We start from the raw sequence: 23,355 nt of genomic DNA on the forward strand, positions 1-23,355 counted from the left end.
AGAAGAGTACAACTATTTGGTTTTGTTTGTGTGAATTCAAGAACTGGCAAAACTTGTCTATTATGATGATAGAAATCCAAACCGTGGTGAAGTTTGACTGGAAGAGGGCAAGGAAGGGGTACCTGGGAGACTCAGTGGATTCAACGGCTGGCTCTTGATTTCAGCTCAGGTCTGGATCTCAGGGTCCTGGGATGGAGCCCCACGTCAGGCTCCGCACTCAGCAGGGAGTCTGCTTGAGGATTCTTTCTTTCTCTCCTTCTCTCCCTGCCCCTCCCCCATTTGTGTGAGTTCTCTCTCTCTCTCTCTCTCTCAAATAAATAAATCTTCAAAATTTTTTCATTTAAAGAGGGCAAGGAAAATTTCTAGCGTGATGGAAATGTTTTATATCTTAATTGGGGTGGCGGATTCACAAGTGTACTTTTAATCAAAATTTACTGAATTAGCCATTTAAGATTTGTGATTTTCATGATATGTAAATTTTATGTCAATAAAAATGTTACAGGTGGTTGTGTCATGGTATTTGGATTGGATTTGTGTGAATCATAGCATGATTCAGGTTTGCACTGGATCAAATGATTTGGATTAAATCTACCCTAGCCAGATTATAAGAATTACAAACAGAGTATATACGTACTCTAGGAAGTTCCTGACTCAGCACCCCACACACATCGTCCTATCATCATACTATCATACCATAGACATGTGGGTATCCTGGAATATGTATCATTTTCATGCCTTTTTCCTCATTCCTGTTCTTTAGGCTTATTTCCTTTCCTCATTCTTTACCCTTTTCATAAATCGGGAACTGCTCCAAAAACTGCAGGTCATTTTTTGCTAAGGCACCCCTGTAACACCAATCCCCAGTGCTGAATTGTTTTTACATGCTGGTGGTTTCCAAAAGTTCATCTACAAGAAAGAATAGTAATTGAATCTGTACAAGATTAAACCAACCAAAATATGAGCTTTGGCTGTATTTTTGAGGCTTCCATGAAACTTCCAAAGTATTTCTTATAAAATGCTTACTTGGATTCTGTTTCATTTCTAACCAAAATTTGTGCTCTTCCTTTATTTACCTGTCTGTAAACCTTTATAATGATATTTTTTTTTCATCAAGCCACTTTATAGAATATTATCCAAATTGATGAAAAACTAACTCTCCAGCTTCTCTGGAAACACACACACACACACACACACACACACACACACACACACACAACCTCTATTCTTTTTTAGGTAACCAAATAATTATGAACAGACCTGTTATATTACAGCTTTATTTTCTCACTGCTGGCCCAAGAAGTTGGCGTGATACTGAATTGTGACAAGTGATCACAATATAAATTCCTTTTTAATGCTCTTCTGTAATGTGTAATAGACTGTGAACTACCATCATCTTGAAATGTCATCATGTTTCCACAACATGACAAAGTAATAATGTGAAAATGCTGAATTTAGTAATTTAAAATCTGCCATGAGCAGTGAGTGATATCACCAACACCAAGTCTTAATCTAAGAGTTAGTTTATTCATTTTCCACTTCATTTTATAAGAAAATCTTCCCATTTTGTTTTTAGGGAGGATTGTGACATTACACAAGGCCTTTTAGTATTAAGCAATAGTCAAGTGCTGGATTTTTTCCTTAACTCTCATATAAATGTTCCTGCTTGAAGCAACTAATTCAGTTAAGTATTGTCTGTACAGTGAGTCTAGAAAAAAATTCTCTTCCCTCAAGGTAATTGAGAATCATAATACATACATATGAAAGAGTTAAGTAGAAATCTGAGCCCGTCTATGGTTATATGTCGAAAATGGCTGTTTCTCTAGTGATTCTAGAAGGATGCAAAGTCATACTCCTTTATAGAAGCAAACACCTTCTAATTACTGATGTCATTATCTTAGCCACCAGCCATATGACTAAGCCATATGGTTATTTACATGTAAGTGGATTAAAATTAAATAAAAATGTAAAATTCAGTTTCTCAGTTACACTAGCCATAATTCAAGTGCTCAGTGACCGTATGTGGCTAGTGTGACTACCATATTGGACAAAAGAGACATAGAACACAGCCAATATTTCAAAACATGCTATTGAACAGTGATGTCTGAATCATACCTATACTTGATGAGTCTGGAGTTATACACTTCAAAGAAGATGGTTTGATGTAATGATGTTATCTTACTTATGTACCTTTATCCTGAGAGAACACTATGATCTGTTTGTGTATGGCAGAAATTTTGAACTGTGACACTTTCTGTCCTTATTTGGTCCTTCTCATCAATGTTGGAGAATTGGAATTGGAATATAGTAATTGTTGAATGAATAGGAAGTCCAAAGTATGATGGTTTTAGTGACCAAAAGAAAGGAAATGAAGCAATTCTACATAAATAAGAAGTATGTATCAGGTGCCTGCTCCTGGTGATATGAACCCTAGGCCAGGCAGAGGAGAGGCAATGGGACTTGGATGAGGTTGCAGTCCCAGCCTGCTGGAAGTTTCCAGTTTCATAGGCTTGAGCAAAACGAAGAGGCAAGTGTAATCCAGTGCACTAAACTGCTGCTATAGGAGTACATACAAGATGTAATGAGATCATGTAGGAGGGACACTAACCTGAGCCTGGAGGTCAAGGAGAACTTCCAGGAATAAGTGACATTGAAATCAATCCCAATTCTGAAAGGATTAGTACCAGTTAAAGCAGTTAGGACAGAGTAAGACTGAAAGAAAAGAGTGGATAGGAAAACATTCCTAGCAAAAGAAAATGAGTATCAAAGAACCAAGGGCAAGAAAGCATATAAGCCGTTTAAGAAACTATAAGCATCTGGGGCACCTGGGTGGCACAGCGGTTAAGCGTCTGCCTTCAGCTCAGGGCGTGATCCCGGCGTTATGGGCGTTATGGGCGTTATGGGCATTATGGGATCGAGCCCCACATCAGGCTCCTCCGCTATGAGCCTGCTTCTTCCTCTCCCACTCCCCCTGCTTGTGTTCCCTCTCTCGCTGGCTGTCTCTATCTCTGTCAAATAAATAAATAAAACCTTAAAAAAAAAAAAAGAAACTATAAGCATCAGAAATAAGAACTAAAGCACAAAAAGTGAACCCAATTGGAGATAAAGTTGACTTCTTATGAAAGTTGGGATGCACATTTTAGGATTTATTTTGTTTTACAATATAGTCTCAAAAGTAAACTGTCTACCTGATATACTTTCAGAATATGTACACACATACCAATTGAAAGTGTGGTTTGTGAAGGAAAGTGTAGACAGATAGTTGGCAAGACCTAGCAATTCTAGCAAATGCATGTTGGATTTCTTCCAAACCTATGCCATTATCATCTTGTATTAACATACAGTTCTGATCTTTTATCAACGTATTGTTTAAAGTTAAGTGTATGTCAATGGCTCCCCCAGCACAAATAGAAACAAATCAGTTATTAAAGCAGAGCAACTGGAGTATGTAATTATAAGTACCCTAGTACTTATAAATTTATAAATCATCATAGGTTTCGAAAGCTATTATTTTACTATATATGTTAATAATGCCATTTAAAAATTCTAAACATAAAACAAAAATATTCAGGTTATTTATTCAGTATTTTTTATTGGATACCTAAAAATGGTAAATTTGACTGTATGTAAATTAGATATCAATAAACCTGACCAAAAAAACTTCTTTAATTACATATTTACATATGTATGTAATTTTCATAGAAGTATACATGTAACTACACATGCTATTTTTAGAGCATTAGGTTTCCTTTACTTTTCAGCTTGGCTTTCTCCCATTCTTCTCTCCTCCTCTACCTTCACTCATATTTTTCTATCCTCAACAGATAACCAGCAAGATATATTGTATTCTTCCATATTTTTCTCTAAACACCTCTAAAAATACAATTATATATATATATGTGTGTGTGTGTGTATATATATATATATATAGTCCCACATAGTTATAGAATTTGGGGGTCATTGTTGATTTTTAAAATGAGATTACATTATAAGTAATTTCTGCACCTTGCATTTTTTCATTCTGCAAGCACATCATAGAAATGCTTCCATGATGGGTGCCTGGGTGGCTCAGTCAGTTGGGCAACAGACTCTTGATTTTGGCTCAGGTCATGATCTCAGGGTTGTAAAACTGAACCCCGTGTGGGGCTGTGTACTTAGAGTAGAGTCTGCTTGAGATTCTCTCTCTCCTTCTTCCTCTGCCCCTCCCCCTGCTCTCTCTTGCTCTCTGTATACAACTTACCACATGCCGCACCCTTTTCTAAGCACTTTGTATGTTATTAGTTCACTGAATACTCAACTTAGGAGCAGGAATTCTTATTCATTTTCAATTCACATGCTCAGACTGATGCAGAGAGGCCGAATAACTAGTTCTCTAAATAAATAAATGAATAAATAAATAAATAAATAATGAATATTTTAGAAAAAGAAATCCTTCCCTGATACCTTGTATTGCTCTAATAGATCCTCTTAATGGTTCCATAATGTTTCATGGCAGGAACACATCATCATTCTTTGATTAATGAACATTACCACTATTTTTAATTTGGTGCCACAATAAACAATGATCCCTGTACATAAACAAGAATCCTTGTACATTAATCTAAAATTTTTATTTCTCTTGGGTATATTCCTGGAAATGGAATTCCTGGGCCAAAGTCATCTATATATATATATTTTTTTTTTTTTTATTTGAACAGATGTTACTTTTGAAAAAGGCCATTATTTTCTCCCTTCCATTAGTAATATGAAAGAATACACTTTTCAATTCCTCTCCGCCAGCAATATGTGTTAAATGTTGTCAGACCAATAGATATAAAGTACTGTTATTTTATTTTGTATTCTCTTAATCACTAATGCATTTGGGTATTTTGCATATGCTTGTTGGACATGTCTATTTGTTCTATTTAGAATTTCTTCTTCAGATGCTTTATCAATTTTTCTTTTGCATCCTCTATTCAATGCTAGTCACTCAGTTACCCCCCACACCCATCACCCCACCAGCAACCCTCAGTTTCTTTCCCATAGTTAAGGGTCTCTCACATCATTATCTTTTTTAAATCAAAATATCTAAGACCTAGAGTGATCATTTTTTGTCATTGCCATTATAGGACACCTAATTTTACTGTAGAAAACATGATCATTCAGATAAATTCTGAAATAATCAGCTCTACACTGTAAAGGATCAACTCACCCATTAAGAAAATTTCCTCCTTTTGTTTACCACAGCACATTTTATTTGAAACCTCAGAATCAAAACCACAGTGAGATACCACCTTACACTAGATAGAATGGCAAAAATTAACAAGTTAGGAAACAACAAATGTTGTCGAGGATGTGTTAAAAATTAAATTAGCGTCATCTTGACGCCAAGAACAACAATCAATCCATAGGCAAAGAGCTGTTAACAACCATGATTACAGTGCACTTAAGTTGCACACTTACATCTCAGCGCTTGCAGTGATACAACAATGGATGATTGATTATTGTGAACAGCAAGTTACAGTTGCCAACAGTCAAGGTCAGGGGGAGAAATATTGATGGCAACTGCAGAAGGCAGATAAGCCATGTCATATCCACCTACTACAAAAATTGTCACTCTCAGCCCCTATCTTTCAAGCTGTGGTATAGATTTTGTACCCCCAACAACAACAACCTTCTGTACCCATTGCCAAACACCTGGACTTTTTCCTCCCAGGAAGTTCCCCTTGATGTAGAGCTCCCAGGGCTACAACTGGGGCCTCCCAGCCCAGCTGGGATAGCTGTCATCCTAATCTTTCCATTTGAGCCTATAGGACACGTGAGCATTTTCTCTTTCAATGTATCTGTTCAATTTTTTGGTTGAGAAATTGAGGCAGGTTTGTCAGTTTGTAGGGACATAGATCTTCTTAGATTCACGATTGAATCTGCTTACCTATTCTGTTTATTATTTTGTTTAATTAGAATCTTACCAGTACCACAATGCTGTTTTCCCAAAATATGTTCTACTTGTTCTGATTCATCTTTCCCGAAGTGTGGCACTTACTATGTAGATGGTCATTTTTCTTTGTCAGTTCACGGGAACTCAAGTCTGATTGTCAGAAGTTGAACGGTTCTCTCTCCTTGTGGGCCAGTAGTATAGAAAAAAGTGATTCACGTATCTCCCTCCTGAGGAACCTGGAAGAAGCTTGGGCTCTCCCAGTCTTCTAGTCTGTCCCAGGCTCCATGAGGGGAGATCCGTGCCCACCTATTCAATTCCTTCCTGGCCATTTAAAGGCAACAGAACAGACATAACCATGGGGACAAAAACCTAAGGAAGAAGGGCAGGAAGATTTGGATCCAAATTGTGGAACAAGCATTCCCCCAGATTTAGTTTCTTCATTGGCTTTCCTGGAGGTTCGACTGTTTTTTTCAGACATTCACCCTCCCTAAAGGAGAGATTTACCAGTTTTTTCCCACACAAAATTATCCAGAACTCCAGGCCTTGCTAGCCTTCTGTCTTCTAGAGCCTAGTAGCCATTTGTTTCAAGAGAAAGTTGTCAATGGAGGGTAAGGTAGCTGTGTTCAGTTTTTCACATTCCCAGAATGCTTTAATAAACTTTAAAAAATTAGTATTCCAATAGCATCAAGAAAGAGAAGCAAAGATAAAATTTAGAGGTAGATATACTGCTTCTTTTCTAGGTTAAAAAAAAGATATTTTATAAATAGCTGATATTTATTTTAAAAACATTCATACCTTCCTTGTGAAAATTTGTGTCCTGTAATCACTGTCTTGGAGCACAAATTCAAATTTCAAAATAATAGCAGGTAAAATATGGTAGGCCAACAATTAAGGCAGCAGTAAACAAAGCCATATATATATTTTAAAAGTCAGTCTTAAGCACTAAAGTATGGACTTGAACATGATTTATTTTGCTGGATAAATTCAGAAGAATTGATGAATGATGCTAAATTATTAATTTGTTCAAAGTGGGAGAGGCCACCACCTAGAATCATATGCCATAAATATTAAAGCCATCCCATCTTAAGGACTTATGTGGGCAATGAATTATAAGGACCACTATAGATCGATTCTGGGTTAATCATAACTCTTTGTGCCTGTAATTCACAATCACTTTATCCCCTACTGACCATTACTTTAGATTGTAAAGAAGTTAGCAGGTTGGTGTGCAAAGTTAGAATTTATTTCTCCCACATTATTCTCAGGCCTTTTGGTATTTATTTTGTGAGCAAAAATAATAATTTTCCATTATGCAGTCTTTATTTTAATTTTTAAAAGCTTTGCTTTGGTTTTAATCCTGAAAACCTAAAACACTTAGGTAGCAATGGTCATAAAATCAGTAGGCTTCAGGGGTCCAAAACCATATAAACCAGATATTCATTCATCCCGATGATTTTTTTTTTTGGTTGAAAGAAATTTTTTTTTCTTCCAAGTTTTTATTTAAATTCCAGTTAGTTAACATACACTGTAATATTAGTTTCGTGCATAGGATTTAGTGATTCATCACAAACATACAACACCCAGTGCTCATCACAACAAGTGCACTCCTTAATACCCAACACCCATTTGACCTATCCCTCCACCTACCTCCCCTCCAGCAACCCTGTTTGTTCTCTATAGTTAAGAGTCTGTTTTATGATTTGCCTCTCTTTTTTCCCCCTTATGTTCATCTGTTTTGTTTCTTAAATTCCACGTAAGAGTGAAATCTTATGGTATTTGTCTTTCTCTGGTTGACTTATTTTGCTTAGCGTTGTACTCCCTAGCTCCATCCATGTCGTTGCAAATGGCAAGATTTCATTCTTTTTTATGGCTGAGTAGTAAGCAACCTGTTCTTTAAAAGCTTAGCTTTTATCTATTTTAATAGTGTGATCACATAGCATTTAAAAAGTTGCATTCTTTTCTTGGCTCTTGTACTACATTCCATTGTTTTTATTTATATAAATATTATTTTTCAAACTAGATCAGGTATGCCTTGAAGGCAAAGTCTACCATATCTCATGCATTTTTATATTCCTATCGCAAGTATCTCCCAGAAATTGATCTTCAATGTAGTGAGAAAAACCTAGAAGATGACCTTGAGCTCAAGTTTCAAATCTACCACTAGTCATTGGTATGACTTAGAACAAGTTCTGTTACCACATCTGTGAGTTAGGCATCATAATATCAGCTGCCTCACAGTGTTACAAAGAATAAATTAACTTATGTGTAAAGGGCATTTTTTTAGGAATGGAAAAAAATGCTTTATAAATGTTAGTTAATACCGTGAGGAAGAAATGGAAGACAGAGGGAGGATATTTTTTCTTCAGTGAAGGGATATCTCATCTTATCCTTCAGCTTAAATGTCATCTTTCCATAATTGTCCCACCGATTTTTTTTAGTAAAAAAGAATCATCATCATTGATGTATCTTTACAGCTATAGATTTTAAAGTGAATTTTTAAGGAATTTGCTAAATTAAAGATTTGTGTGAGAAAGAATATGACCTCCCAATTAAAACCAAAGTCCTTGGGATAAAGTCTATTTGTTGGTGGTGTAGGCTTCTGCAATTTTTGCAGGAGATGGCTGCCTAATGAATTGAAAACAAAAGTGATTTTAGCATTAGGTCATGATAGAGGTGTCAGAACAGGGGTATTCAGGACGAGAGGATTCTACAGAGGAAAGGAAATAGGCCATAATCCATAGCATGGTGAGGAGCACAGGTGCAGGTTTTGAAAATACATTTTCCCATCCTTCGGGGCGCCTGGGTGGCACAGCGGTTAAGCGTCTGCCTTCGGCTCAGGGTGTGATCCCGGCGATCTGGGATCGAGCCCCACATCAGGCTCTTCTGCTATGAGCCTGCTTCTTCCTCTCCCACTCCCCCTGCTTGTGTTCCCTCTCTCGCTGGCTGCCTCTATCTCTGTCGAATGAATAAATAAAATCTTTAAAAAAAAAATGAAAATACATTTTCCCATCCTTCACTTACTTGGCAAGATATGCAAATATTTGAGAAAATAACATGGAATTTTTATAGTTCTTCACCTGACTGATGGAAAATTGCAGAAAACTAGAAGGTTAAAACAGTACATGAACAAAAAAAAATGGTTTCCAAAGAGTATCTATGTTTAATCAGGCACTAAAGATAAGGAATGTAAATATTTGGGGTTTTCTTGTATAACTATTTCAGTTACCAGAATATTTAAGCGGGCTGCCCTGATTCCCCAATGAAAATTAAGTTTTCCTTTCTTTAAACCACTTTAATATTTTACGCTTTTTGTATGGTACATACTACAATGTGCTTTATGTTACAGAAAGCAGTTACTTATCTCCAGTACTGAGCTGTAAGCAGCTTGAGGGCAGGAGCCCAAGCCTTACCTTTATATTCCTTACAAACCCCTTTAGGATCTTCAAATTAATGCATAATAATTGTGAGTAAAACGGAATTCAAAGAAAGATTCCTGTAATAATATTGTGGAAATGAAACAAAGCCTCGTATTATCTCAGCAATGAGAAATCCATCAAGGCTCCTGGCATCTCAGCTCTATAATAAGGACACAGGTGTTAAGCATTAGCAGCTCCCATCATCCATCAATCACCACAGCATTCTGGCATCTCTATTTTAGGAACCAGAGATTGATAATATTGGAGGTAGATGCCATTTTTGGATTCTTTTCCCTTTCTCATAAATGGGACTGGAATATGATGACATAAAGCTTCCGGATGTACTTTCACCCTCGTTTAACCTGCTATGAAGCACTCAGTTGGCATGGAATCCATTGTTAATAAGCCAATGGCCCTCAATGTAGCTGCTTCTCCAAACATGACTTCAACAGCAAAGACTAGTTGAAATTTTTAAGTAATATCCATCACCTAGTCAGATGGATGAAAAATTTAAACCTTCAATTGTTATTCTGTTGGAAAATGACTTTAGGTTTTGTTAATGAGTATTTTCTAGATAGCTTTAACCTAATAGTTAAAAACCAAAGGACAATGATTGTATGTTTTAGTAGTTGAAAAAAAAAACGGATATTTTTAAAAGCTAAAATAGTTTGGGTTACTATGCAACATTTCATTGGTATTGCTACAGGCTATAATCATGCTCTTTTAATGGTCCCCCTTTTAAAAATGAATTCATAATGCTTTGTAAGATTAGAATTATTAGAAACATGTATATAATGGCAATGATGATGTTAATATACATTTAAATAGAGCTTTACGGTTCACAAAGCAGTAACAGCAATGCTAGAACACTTTTCTAACAGCAAAGCAATATGTCCCCAACTGGGGAGGTCTCTTGAGGGATTTAAAGAAGTCCAAGGGGATCCAGGAGGCCAGAGTGGCTGTTTGAAAGAAGAGGATAGCAAAAATCAAAGTAGGTTTTTAGAGGAGGCTTCAGGGTCACTGCTATCTCTCTGTTACTATAGGTTTAGACCCAGGAGACTAGAAGTAAATATGAAAGTTGGTGATTAAGGGTAACTGAATATACCACCCCAAAATATGCTACTTTGGTATATTGATGATTTTGAGCTGTAAGCACTTGAAAAACAGCAAATGCAGGGAGAGGCTTTCTCTAAACAACCCTTATTTACGTAAAATCCTCTAAACATAAATCCTCTAAAAGGAACTCGAGTGTCATAAATCCCCTCCCTCGGAGTTTCATGAACACAGAGTGACTCTGATCACAGGAGAAGAGACTAGAAGTGAGCACCACATCCAGACAAACTTTTTTGCAAAATATCACATCTCCCATGTATTCCACCAAAGGCCATTCATCTTTCATAAACATGATTTACTCTCCCCTAAGAGGCCTACTTCCCTGCCCCCGGCCCTTTCCTTTCCAAATAAGATGGCTTTTAATCCTGAATTCTAAAGCCACCTGTTTGAGTTACTCATTTTCCCCAGGGTTCTCCCATGTATACATGAGGTATACACGTTGATAAAATTTTTTAAATAAATACAGATAGTTAGAGGAAGTAGTATCAGCAATATGAAGGAACAGGAGGTCCTCTCATAGAAACAACAATTTGGCAGCCATCCATGAACAAAACACCTTTGTGAGAAATTTGGGATCCTAGTTGTGCATCCCTGGCAGAATCTAAGACTGAATAAGAATGCTTTCAAGAGGCACACCTGGGTGGCTCAGTCAGTTAAGCGTCTGACTTGATGTCAGCTCAGGTCATGATCTCAGGGTCTTGAAATCAAGCCCCACGTCGGGCTCCACACTGGACATGGAGTCTGCTTAAGATTCTCTCTCTCTCTCTCCTTCTACCCCTCCCTGCCCTCCTCTCTCTCTCACAAAAAAAAAAAAAAAAAAAAAAAAAAAAAGCATGCTTTTAAGAGGCAGGGCTATATCTCAGTGCTTGGTCAACCAACTGTTATCCTGTCTGCATTCCTGAAAGCAGCCTATACCCTCAGGACTTGACTCTACTACTATAAAGGTACAAGACAAAGATGCCCATTCTCACCACCTCCACTCAACATAGTACTGTAAGTCCCAGCCAGAGCAATTAGATGGGAAAAAGAAATAAAAATATCCAAATCAGAAAGGAAGAAGTCAAATTATCTCTATTTGCAGATGATAAGATCATATGTGTAGAAAATCTTAAAGACTAAACAAAAAAAACCCTGTTAGAACTAATAAATGAACTCAGAAAAGTTGCAGAACACAAAATCAGCATACAAAAATCAGTGGCATTTCTATATACAATGAACTCTCTGAAAAGGAATTTTTCTCTTTCCTCTCATCAGATTTACCAGAAAATTACTTTCCCCTCAAATAAATAAATAAATAAACAAACTAGCTAACTCACTGAATATTTGATTTAATTATTCTTTTTTTTATAATAATATTTTTTATTATATTATGTTAGTCACCATACAGTACATCCCTGGTTTTTGATGTAAAGCTCGATGATTCATTAGATTTAATTATTCTGTTTTTTATGAATTCATTAAATTCTATATTTATAGATAATATTTTTTAAAGATTTATTTATTTATTTGAGAGAGAGAAAAAGAGAACACGTGCGTGGAAGTGAGGGGGTCGCAGAGGGAGAGAACCCCCGAGCAGACTTCCCGCTGAGAGGGGAGCACCATGCAGCCCCAAGCTCCTGACCAGTGAGATCACCACCTGAGCTGAAACCAAGAATTGGGCGCTCAACCAACTGAGCCACCTAGGGACCCCTATATAATATTTTTAAATTTATTTTATTAAGATTGCTTTTTATTTTTGATACATTTGTAATTTAGGGGGGAAAGTCACACTTTTAAAAAAAGATAATCACTAAAAGGTAAACAACTCAGAATAAAGTTATGTTCCCTAAATAATGATAGAGAAGATTGTATAATTATTTGTTCCTCATTGCAATGCCCACCAAAGGGGTTTCATCAAATTCCAGCTGCAAAATTGCCATAGACCACACTTGGCAACAGATTACCTTGGAATAGCATAAGTTAGGAAATACATCTACCAGCAGGGTAGTGTTGATTAGTTTTCTTCAGTGTGACTTGGACTTGGACTTGGACTCATTTGGAACATAGGTCACATGCAAGGAGATCATACCTATACTGGGTGGGTACAAAAGCCTGCCTGGCTTAGAAGCCTAAAGGAGCCAGTCTCTTGCAACAAGTTCAAAAGTGTAACTTCCAGGTCCCCAAAGAGAGAGGTCCAATTACAGGAATGACTGCACTCAGAAAAGCTCAAAGACATAGTTTCTTTCCATGCTTTATTGTTCTCCCAGTCCAGGTGACATTTACTACTCACGGGTCATTTTACTATAAGCTATGCTGCCTGGAAACATAGTTAACATTCTAACTTTATCACATTTCCAGGAGAACAGAGCTGTAAATTAACCAAAAGCCATATTCTCATCCAGAATAGGTATTTAAGAAGATAGGTCCTAGGATGTTTTACACAATTAAATATACAGAATTGTAATATGCTTTAGCCTATCTGCATTATTTAAAATTCCAAACTTAAATCCTATTTTCCTCTTTTGTTCTCCATATTTTCGCAGGTAAAATATGGAAATTATGCCTTTGTGTGGGATGCAGCCGTATTGGAATATGTGGCTATCAATGACCCAGATTGTTCATTTTACACCATCGGGAACACGGTTGCTGATCGGGGATATGGAATCGCACTGCAACATGGCAGTCCTTACAGGGATGTTTTTTCACAAAGGTAAGACTTGTGTGTGGTCCAAATAAGAAGAGACAAAAAATAGAAAAAGAAAATGCACTTGGTTACTCATGCAGTTTTATTACACTTGTTTTCTTTGTTTGGAACAGGATAGTAAACAACACCAATAAAAGGTAGTTATAAATGTTATTTAATAAGACATCCTTTCCCTAAAGCATGTACTGAAATATTATGTTTCCATAAAAAGGGGAAAATATTGCTGCATAGAACTGGTCTTACTCTTTAAAAATTGATATACAAAAGGAAGTAGTATGTTAATAACTTCTTTAGAACTTAACTAGCAGTTTACTCTCTGAATTTTAAATATCCATAGATTTAGCAAAAGTAGTTCATTTCAAGAACATCAAAGCATAAAATAAACTTCAGGACCAAGTCAAAGTTCTGATGAACTGAGGCACATAATGATAGGGATATTTCCATCTGAATTTTGCACAGAAAAAGGATAAGAATTTTAGAGTCCCTCACGTGGAGTCAAAGTACATGAGACTTTGTCACGGAATTAAGGGGGTGGGTTATTAAGAAATTATACCCATCCTCAAGTTAGAATTTTCTTACATAAGTTTTTTTAAGAAAAAAGGTTTTGAAGTGTATACTTTAGATGAACAATGTATATGAAAGACTTGGGCCTGCAAGGCACTCCGAAAGATCACTTCATTTTATTCTACTACCAAACAAGCGTGGGCCTAAGGGACAGCAGTATCTTTCAGTAGGAGTATATTTCATTTGACACTGATAGTGCATTTTGTTTATTTTCTAGACATTTTTTCTATCTATTTTCTAAAAGCAGTGCCAGACCAAGAGGGTAGTACCAGGTAATAAATACTAAGGCCCCAAATTTCAAACTATTTGAGTTGCATTCCTCCAAATTTTAGGATAGCAAAAGCCAGGTATTTTGTGTTAAACAAAAACAAAAACAAACAAAAACGATGTCAGTAGTCCAGAATTTATGTTAAAACTCTTCCATTAGCTAACAAAAAAAATCTAGGCCTCTCTCCTTATCTACAAAAGCGGACGTTGGATTAACCCCAAGGTCTTCTATTAGTCTGCCTTTCTGTGTAGCAAGCAACTCCCAAGCATCAGTGACTTTTTTGCATTCGTGAAACATAAGGCTGTGATTTGGCGAAGTTGTGAGGCAAGCTGCAGGTCACCGGCGGGTCTTCCTGGGCCACGTCTCATTCCAGGGCCAGGCTGAAAAAGTGGCCCTATCTGAGACAAGCTGTTGTCATGACAATGAGAAGCTGCAGAAGAGGCTGCCAGAAACCTGCAGTGTTTCCTGCACTTCTTGCATGGATGTGGCATATGTCACATCTGCCCACAAACCACTCACGAAAGAGTCTCATGGTCAAGCCCAAATCGATGGAGTAAGGAACTGTACTTCACATAAAGGCAGGGGAGTAAATAACTATGAACAATAATATAATCTACCAGGGGTCCCTTAGGGCTCTAAAAAAATCTAAAAATGACAAAAATGAAATAAGCATAAATTGGGAAGTAAAATATTAAGGTATAAATAATGAATAATCAATAAAAACACACTTATTGATGAGTAGATTCTAAGGGGAACAAACTGGAAAATCAGTTATGCCATAGAAAATTACCTGGAAGACCCTTGAAGTCTAGTTGGAGATATGTGGCCCACACATGTGAAACAATAAACAATACAGACATTTCTATAAATGTGTGCTGACACTGATATATATGCGATATCAGTATTGCTTGTTTATATTGCATCAAGTTGTGTAGCTGAGATAGTGAAAGAATTGAATACAGTATGGAATAAAGAGTTAATCAAGGGAAACATGAAAGAAAGCTCTCCAGAGAAGGTGAGCCCTGAATCTGACCTTGAAGGATTAGTAGAGAATTGTTAGGCTGAAAGGAAAAAAAGAGATAATTCTTGGAGAAACAATGAAGACAACAGGATAGGAGGAGAGAGCAGAATATGTTGAAGAGCAACAAGGGCAGCAAGTTAATTTGAAAGGAAATTTGAAGGGTGGGAGTCATATCGTAGGCCACAGGCAGCTGTGAGAACCTATTGTCCATTCTGGAGCCCAGGAGTAAAATGAATAGGACAGTATTTAAGGGGGGGTTAATCTAGGTTTGAGATGAAGGATGAATTAAGATTGGCAAAGACTAGAGCAAACCTGGAAGCATGAGACAAGGAAGGCCGAGTCTGGAACTAGGCAACAGGGAATGAGGAGGAAGAAACAAATAGAGATACTTCTAGGCAAAGAGGCACACCATAGTTTTCATTAACTTAGAAATGAGGGTGGAAAGCATAATGGAATGAAGGAGATGCCAGGGTTTTTGGAGAAAGACCAGCAGAAAAGCCTACTGGATACTGAACATGAACCATGTCGTTGAAAAAAGGATTATTTATTCCTTAGTTGGGGTTAATTGGGATTTTCTTCACTACAGATTTTTTTTTGTTTCCAGACCTGATTTCTAGATCTTTCATGCAAAAGAAGAAGCCAGTAAAATCAATACACAGACATAATAGCAATTAAAGAAATATTTAATAAATCACACTAAGTGTTCCGTTTCTTATCCTCCCTGTGGTGGTTCACCTAAGGGAGATTTTAATTCAGAGAAAATCCACTCCAGTGAACTGGTGAAAAATTATACTAAGCATTGAGCAGGATTTTTCCTTTGATTTACATTATGGATATAGACAATTTAAATTGTCCCTTTCTGTGGAGTTCCTGAATAATGACATCTGTATCCTGGTTCCCTGGACATCTGGAAGAAGAGAGATCCAGGAAAGACGTGTGATCTGGCAATCGTTCATATGCAGCTCATCTCGTTAGACACGTGCCACAGTGATCTATGACCCAAACTCTCTCCCTGAATTCAGAAAAGTTCTGCTTTCATTTTCCTATGCTATGGCCATTAGGGAAAAGAGATCGCTTTTTTATAGACTGATTTAAAAAAATTATAAAGACCATAACATTTAATCATTCTAGTACACCTTAGAAATTATTATAAATAACTTTATTACCTCAACTTATCCTAGGCCCTTGATTACGCTGGATCACTGATTGCTACTGTAATTACTTTCAATGAAAATGAAAGTATTCAGGGTGATTTTTTTTAGTGGAAGATTTTATTTATTGATTTATTTATTTACTTATTTAGAGAGAAAGAGAGAGTGGGAACAAGGGGAGGGGCAGAGAGAGAGAGAGAATCTCAAGCAGACTCTGTGCTGAGCGCAGAGCCCGATGAAGGGCTCGATCTCACAACCCTGAGACCATGACCGGAGCCAAAATGAAGAGTCGGATGCTTAACCGACTGAGCCACCCAGGCACCCCCAGCGTGATTTTTATGTAGTAAACACTATTTCTTAGGTTACTATATATCTATACCACAACGTACAAGACATTAAAGTACTTAAATATGTAATAAATATTAATACATAAAATAAACGTTATATGCTGATATGGTAGCTACATGTATCATCTACCATCTGCCCAGTATCTTATATGCCTATATCCTTTAATGACACTCCAGAGCAATCATATGAAATGTTGTACATTTGCTTATTGCACACTTGCATATTACTGCACAACTGTTATACCACGGATGCATTCACTGAGTAGATGGCCTGAGCTTTGGCAAGCGTTAGGTTAGGCATCAGAAACATGGGCTGAAGGGATATATTCACTTTTACACTTGCACACGCAGGAATGACTTTTAAAGACCAGTAAGTTGCTACAGTATATATAATCATAGATTTGGATAGAGGAATTTTGTTTCCTTGGTGTGCATAAATTCTAGATAACTTGGGAGCAGAAGCTAAAGTATTTATACAATCCCATCAGATAGGTCAGAGTTCTAGTGTGGTGAATAATGTTTGCAGTGAATTCTCCAACACTGTTCATCAGATGTTTATGTGGCCATTGTCTTGTAATAGTTCTTTGTATACAAGAATTATTAAGTCAAAAGTTGTTAATTAAAAACATTTAAGAGTAGAAGAGAGCTGAGTTTTTCAGTGATATCATTATGCTTTTAATAAAGTAAACTCTGGTGTTGATTTTAGAATCTTAACTATTCATAAAACTAAAAATGTGATAAAAATATTTATTGAGCATTTAGTATGATCTCATCTTTGTAAATCTTAGTGGATATCAAGGAATAATTAATTTATGAGTTTAATTTTATACTTCATCTATTAAAAAATCTCTTTTTGCTTATTGGCTTCTATCCCTAAACTTTAGGAATGAACCCACTAGTCACAAAAACAAGGATGTATTTCAAACTGAATGATTATTTTGTTGGATTCATGATATTGGTACAGATGCATAAGTAGTATTTCAATTTAGTCACAGATTTTCAGAATTTTTACAAATGGAATGATCAGTACTTCCTTTATTATCAAGGAGGGAACTAGTCCAAAGGAGTAAATTACTTAGAATCACAAAGAGCAATAAAAGTGAAAAAAATTTCAAGAGTCCTAAATCCACGTCCAGTTTTCTCCTGTCTTCCCTCAACTTTTTTTAAAAGTATATAAGAATCATATTAAACAGACTGTATCAGGCACCTGGGTGGCTCAGTCCATTGAGCATATGCCTTCAGCTCAAGTCATGATCTCACAGCACTGGGATCAAGTCCCCCCTCGGGCTCCCTGCTTGGTGGGGAGTCTGCATCTCCCTCTCCCCCCCCCAACTTGTGCTCTCTCCTGCAAGCGCTCTCTGTCTCTCTCTCTTGCGCTCACATGTGCAAAATTAAATAAATAAAATCTTAAAAAAAAAAAGACTATATCATGTTTACCGTGTGCCACATTTTGAGTTCTTACATTTAACAGTCTGTGAGGGAAGTACTATTATTATCCTCATTTTATAGACACAGAAACTGAGACATGATGAGGTAAAGTAATTTTTCCCAGTTCACAAAGCTACTGAGTATTAGAGCTGAGATTCAAATCCAGACAGGATGGCTCCAGAAATCGTCATACACTTTTAACAATCTGTGTTTCAAATAAGTACTTGGGGATTGCCTTTCTCTCTCTCTCTCTCTCTCTCTCTGCCCCTCCCTCTCCTCTTAGGGGCACAGAATAGAATTAATTGTAATCCTTGATATATGAAATACTTTCATTTTTGGCCCATAAATGACTACTTTTATTTAATTACTTTTGAATTCCTTGAATGCAGCCTATTCTGTTGTTGTTTCTTCCTTTTGCATTGTTAACTGTTAAAATATCTATGCTTTACTTCATTTTTGTTTTTCCAAGGCCCTAATTTCCAGAATAACCTGGAAGGGCCAGGCATGCATTTTTTTTAGTACAGTTTAATTAACATACAATATTATACTAGTTTCAGATGTATTAATAATGATTCAGCATTTATGTACTTTATGAAATGCTTACCACAGTAAGTATAATTACCGTCTATCACGGTACAATGTTATTACAATATTATTGACTATACCCCCTATGCTACACTTTACATCCACATGACTTATTTTATACCTGAAAGACTGTACCTCTCCACCCCTTTACCTGTTCCACCCATCCCTCCACCCACCTCCCCTCTGGTAATCACCAGTTTATTCCTTGTATTTATGAGTCTGTTTCTGTTTTGTCTTATTTGTTTTGCTTTTTAGATTCCACATATAAGTGAAAGCATATGGCATTTTTCTCTCTCTGTCTGACTTACTTCACTTTGAGTAATATCCCCTAGGTCCATCCATGTTGTCACAAATGACAAGATTGAATTCTTTTTTATGGCTGCGTAGTATTCCATTATGTATATATGCCCCATCTTCCTTACCCATTCATCTATCAGTGGACACTTAGGTTGCTTCCACATCATGGCTATTTTAAATAATGCTATAATAAACATAGGGATACGTGTATCTTTTTGAATTAATGGTTTTGGTTTCTTAGGTTAAATATCCAAAAGTGGAATTGCTGGGTTGTAGGGTATTTCTATTTTAATTTTTTGAGGATCCTCCACACTGTTTTCCACAGTGGCTGCACTAATTTACGTCCCCACCAACAGTGTGTAAGAATTCCCTTTTCTCCACATCCTCACCAGTATTTGTTATTTCTTGACGTTTTGATACCAGCCTTTCTGACCGGTGTGAGGTGGTATTTCATTGTGGTTTTGATTTGCATTTCCCTGATGATGAGTGATGTTGAGCACCTTTTCATGTCTGTTGGCCATCTGTATGTCTTCTAAAAATAAAAAATAAAAATAAAAAAATAAAGGTCTGTTCAGGTCCTCTGCCCATTTTTTAATCAAGTTATTTGGTGTTGAGATGTATAGGTTCTTTACATGTTTTTAATATTAACCACTTATCAGATATATCATTAGCAAATCTCTTTTCCCATTTAGTAGATTACCTTTTTGTTTTGTTGACGGACTCCTTCACTGCAAAAGTTTTTCAGTTTAAGGTAGTTCAGTTGTTTATTTTTACTTTTGTTGCCCTTGCTTGAGGAGAACAGATTCAAAAAAAAAAAAATTGCTAAGAGATATCCAAGAGTTTACTGCTTACGTTTTTCTTTCAGAATTTTTATGGTTTCAGGTCTTACATTTAAGTTTTTTTTTTTTTTAATATTTTATTTATTTATTTGACAGAGATAGACAGCCAGCGAGAGAGGGAACACAAGCAGGGGGAGTGGGAGAGGAAGAAGCAGGCTCATAGCAGAGGAGCCTGATGGGGGGCTCGATCCCGGAACGCCGGGATCACACCCTGAGCCGAAGGCAGACGCTTAACCGCTGTGCCACCCAGGCGCCCCTTACATTTAAGTTTTTAATCCATTTTGACTTTATTTTTGTATATGGTATGAGAAAGTGGCTGAGTTTTGTTGTTATGCAGCTACATAGCTGTCCAGTTTTCCCAGCACCATTTATTGAAGAGACTGTCTTTTCCTCATTGTATGTTCTATCCTCCTTTGTTGTAGACTAATTGACCATACAAGCATAGGCTTATTTCCGGTCTCTCTATTCTATTCCATTGCCCTATGTGTCTATTTGTGTGCTAGCACCATACTGGTTTGACTACTATAGGCCTGCAGTATTGTTTGAGATCTGGGCGTGTGATACCTCCAGCCTTGCTCTTTTTTCTCAAGACTGCTTTGGCTATTTGGGGTCTTTTGTGATTCCTTACAAGTTTTAGGATTATTTGCTCTGTGAAAAATGCCATTGGTATTTTGATAGAGGTTATGTCAAGTCTGTACACTGTTTTGAGTAGTATGAACATTTTAACAATATTAATCTTCCAATCCATGTTGGTGGTGTATCTTTCCATTTGTGCCATCTTCAATTTCTTTCATCAATGTCTTATAGTTTCCACAGTGTAGGTCTTTCACCTCCTTGGTTAAATTTATTCCTATGTATTTTATTCTTTTTGATGTAATTGTTAATAGAATTGTTTTCTTAATTTTTTTGGCTAGTTTATTATTAGTGTATAGAAATGCAAAATATTTTTGTACATTGATTTTGTATCCTTTGAATATATTTATTAGTTCTAACAGTTTTTTTGGTGGAATCTTTAGGGTTTTCTATATATAGAACCGTGTCATCTGCAGATAGTGACAGTTTTACTTTGCCTTACCAATTTGAATGCTTCTTTTTTCTTTTCCATGTCTGATTGCTATCTAGATTCAGAAAAAGCATATGAGATCCTTTTCTCTACCTCTGTCTTAATACTTCTTACAGTTTCATTTTTGGGTCCTGCCTCATGTTGGTAAGCCCCTTCGGTTCAGGCGTATGTCTCTACATCTTTAATGGCTACCTTCATGCCAGCACAGAGTAACAATACTTGATGAAAAAAGATCTACCTAACTTTTTGATCAAAGATCATCCCATTTACTTATATCTCAATAAATTAAATACCTATTCTTTGTGCTTGTTAGTATAAAAAGAAAAAGTCTTCTATTTTCTTTTATCGTAATAATTTTTCTTTCTTGGTTTCTCCAATTTTTTATATAATGAACAATAAAAACTCAGAAGAAAAAAGAAAATAAACACAGAACATGTCTACCTTTCTTTCCAACTCCCTGCTATAAGAACTTTCATGCTTTCATTCCCATAAGGAAGTTAGGAAAGATTCCTTTAACTGGAAACCATAGAGCCCTAATCCTTTTATTCAAAATAAGAATGAGGTACTTTTAAACCACTTTGTTCCCTCTTCAGGAAGAGAAAAAAGCTGATTGCCCAGTTAGCAGTTCCAAAATCGGTCAACAACTGGCTTAACCTCTGCACTCAGTCAGCTGGAAGGAGCTCTCACATAGACGCTTATAATCAGAAGTTAAATGATTGTTTTCCCTTTAGACATACAAAATATATACTGTCCCTTGGCTCTGAGAGTAGGAGTGACATTATCAAGATACCTATGTAAACATTAAGCAATATGAACTTACACATTAAACTGGTATGGATAATAGATGCTGAAAAAAATCAGATGAATGGAAATCATTGCTGAGTAGAAAAGAAAGATTTTATTAGACTTGAGCTAGAGCTTCAAGGATAAGGAGAATTTGAATATGGAGACAGGTCCGGGTAAGGTACTCAGGAAAACATGAGGAAATCATCAAAATAAGAAGCCATCTTGTGTTGAAAGGACAATGAGAAGGAACGATTTGACTGAAGAGAATATTGGTAGGTGAATACAGCAGAGAAGCTAAAATTAAATGTGACACACCAGGGTACTGATATCTGCTATTTATTAGGTACCTACTATGCTGAATATTTAATGTATTTCATATAGTACTTGCCACAACTCTGCAAAGTGGGCATTTATTCATTGCATTTTATAAATTTGAGGAAACTGAGACTCGGAGCTTAGTATCTCACCAAAGTCACACAGTAATGACTTGTGGAGCTAGGACTCAAACCCAGGCTGGGGCTTGTGTCCTCACTCAGGACCCCACACCAGCTTTGTGAGGCTCTGAGGAGAACATCTGGACACAGGAGCATTTGAGGGATCCAAGGTGTTGGGTTAAACAAGACAGAGCTTAATTGAGAAAAGCCATTACAAGGCTGTTGTAGTGTTCCAGCTGTGAAGCAGTGAGAATATCCTCAATGAGACTGAGGAGAAATGATTAGAAAAAAGGTACCATTTGAAGAGGGATAGAGAGGAGTTGGTGGAAATGAGAGGACCCAGGATCCTGTAAGGGAAAGGGTGTCAGATTCAAGTGCTCACAACAGCTTTCTCTTGCATTCTCCTTCCAACTCTGATTTTTCCTTTTCAGTTACTTATTGCAAGTGTTGCATCAGCTCAATTTCACCTCCAGGAAAAACCAACTGGAAAATGATTTCTAGAAAAGTGATGATGAGTTTTAAAAAATGTAATTCACTACCCAGGGGATATTTATTTCAAACAACTTTTCAGCTTGCAGACTTTTGTTCTATAGTTGCTCAAATTACATTAACATATCCCTTGTGGTATTCTTCTGTCTCACACATCAGATACTATTTTAAAAAATAAATATGTAAATAAATTTTAGAAAATACACACACACACACACACACCACTGAAACCAACAGGTTTCATCACATCCACATTTTCTTTTCTGGATCGAGAAAACAAGACAGTTCAGATGGTCATGTTTATATACAGTAATAAAGAAAAATGTTTCAGGAGTTGCAAAAAAAAGCAAGAGGACATGAAAGATTCACTTTCAAATAGAGACTGGAGTAGAATAAAATAATCATATATTTGTACATATATTTTTATTTAAAATAACAACATATTTTAACCAGTAAATGGTTCTAATGAAGAACCTAAGTAATTTACATTTGTTTCAGCATTTGGCCTAATTAATATGGGGTGTAAGTACAATTGTTGATGTTTCCCATATGTAAATATTTCAAAAATATTCATCAGATGGGCCCTGTATGATTTAAGATTAGTTTTACTAATCTTGTAAAGCAGTAGCCAAATTTTAAGAAAATTGCCCAGCTTTACTCTCAAGGAGCAGACAGCATTCTCAAAGCTGAACACAATCCCAACCACCAGACAATGCAATCCCATGGAGCAGATTTTGAAGTGTTACAAGATTCTATTTTCCTTGTACTTACATCATATGGCATTTGGGGAATACTTCATCCAAGGTACAAGAGTACTTTTCTATAAACAACCATCTTTATTAGACTTTTCTGAAAGAGAGTACTGAGGTACAGGGAAGATAAATGACTAGTGTGATGTGCAGAGCAATATTTCAGCTGAATAATGAGCCCACGACATTAGACCAAGCCGCTTGGCAA

General features: G+C 36.5%; 1 protein-coding gene across 2 annotated transcripts in view; it reads left to right on the plus strand.

The window, feature by feature from the left end:
• The window catches only part of GRID2 (glutamate ionotropic receptor delta type subunit 2), a 1,362,985-nt gene that overhangs the window by 1,239,446 nt on the left and 100,184 nt on the right, over positions 1–23,355 (plus strand). For both annotated transcript variants that reach the window (XM_048212019.2, XM_057309689.1), the window contains exon 14: positions 12,966–13,132. In XM_048212019.2, the coding sequence (XP_048067976.1) occupies positions 12,966–13,132 (167 nt within the window). The remainder of the gene's footprint in view (positions 1–12,965; positions 13,133–23,355) is intronic.

The sequence above is a fragment of the Ursus arctos genome, unplaced genomic scaffold (assembly GCF_023065955.2).
Source record: "Ursus arctos isolate Adak ecotype North America unplaced genomic scaffold, UrsArc2.0 scaffold_9, whole genome shotgun sequence".
In the NCBI taxonomy this organism is placed as follows: domain Eukaryota; kingdom Metazoa; phylum Chordata; class Mammalia; order Carnivora; family Ursidae; genus Ursus; species Ursus arctos.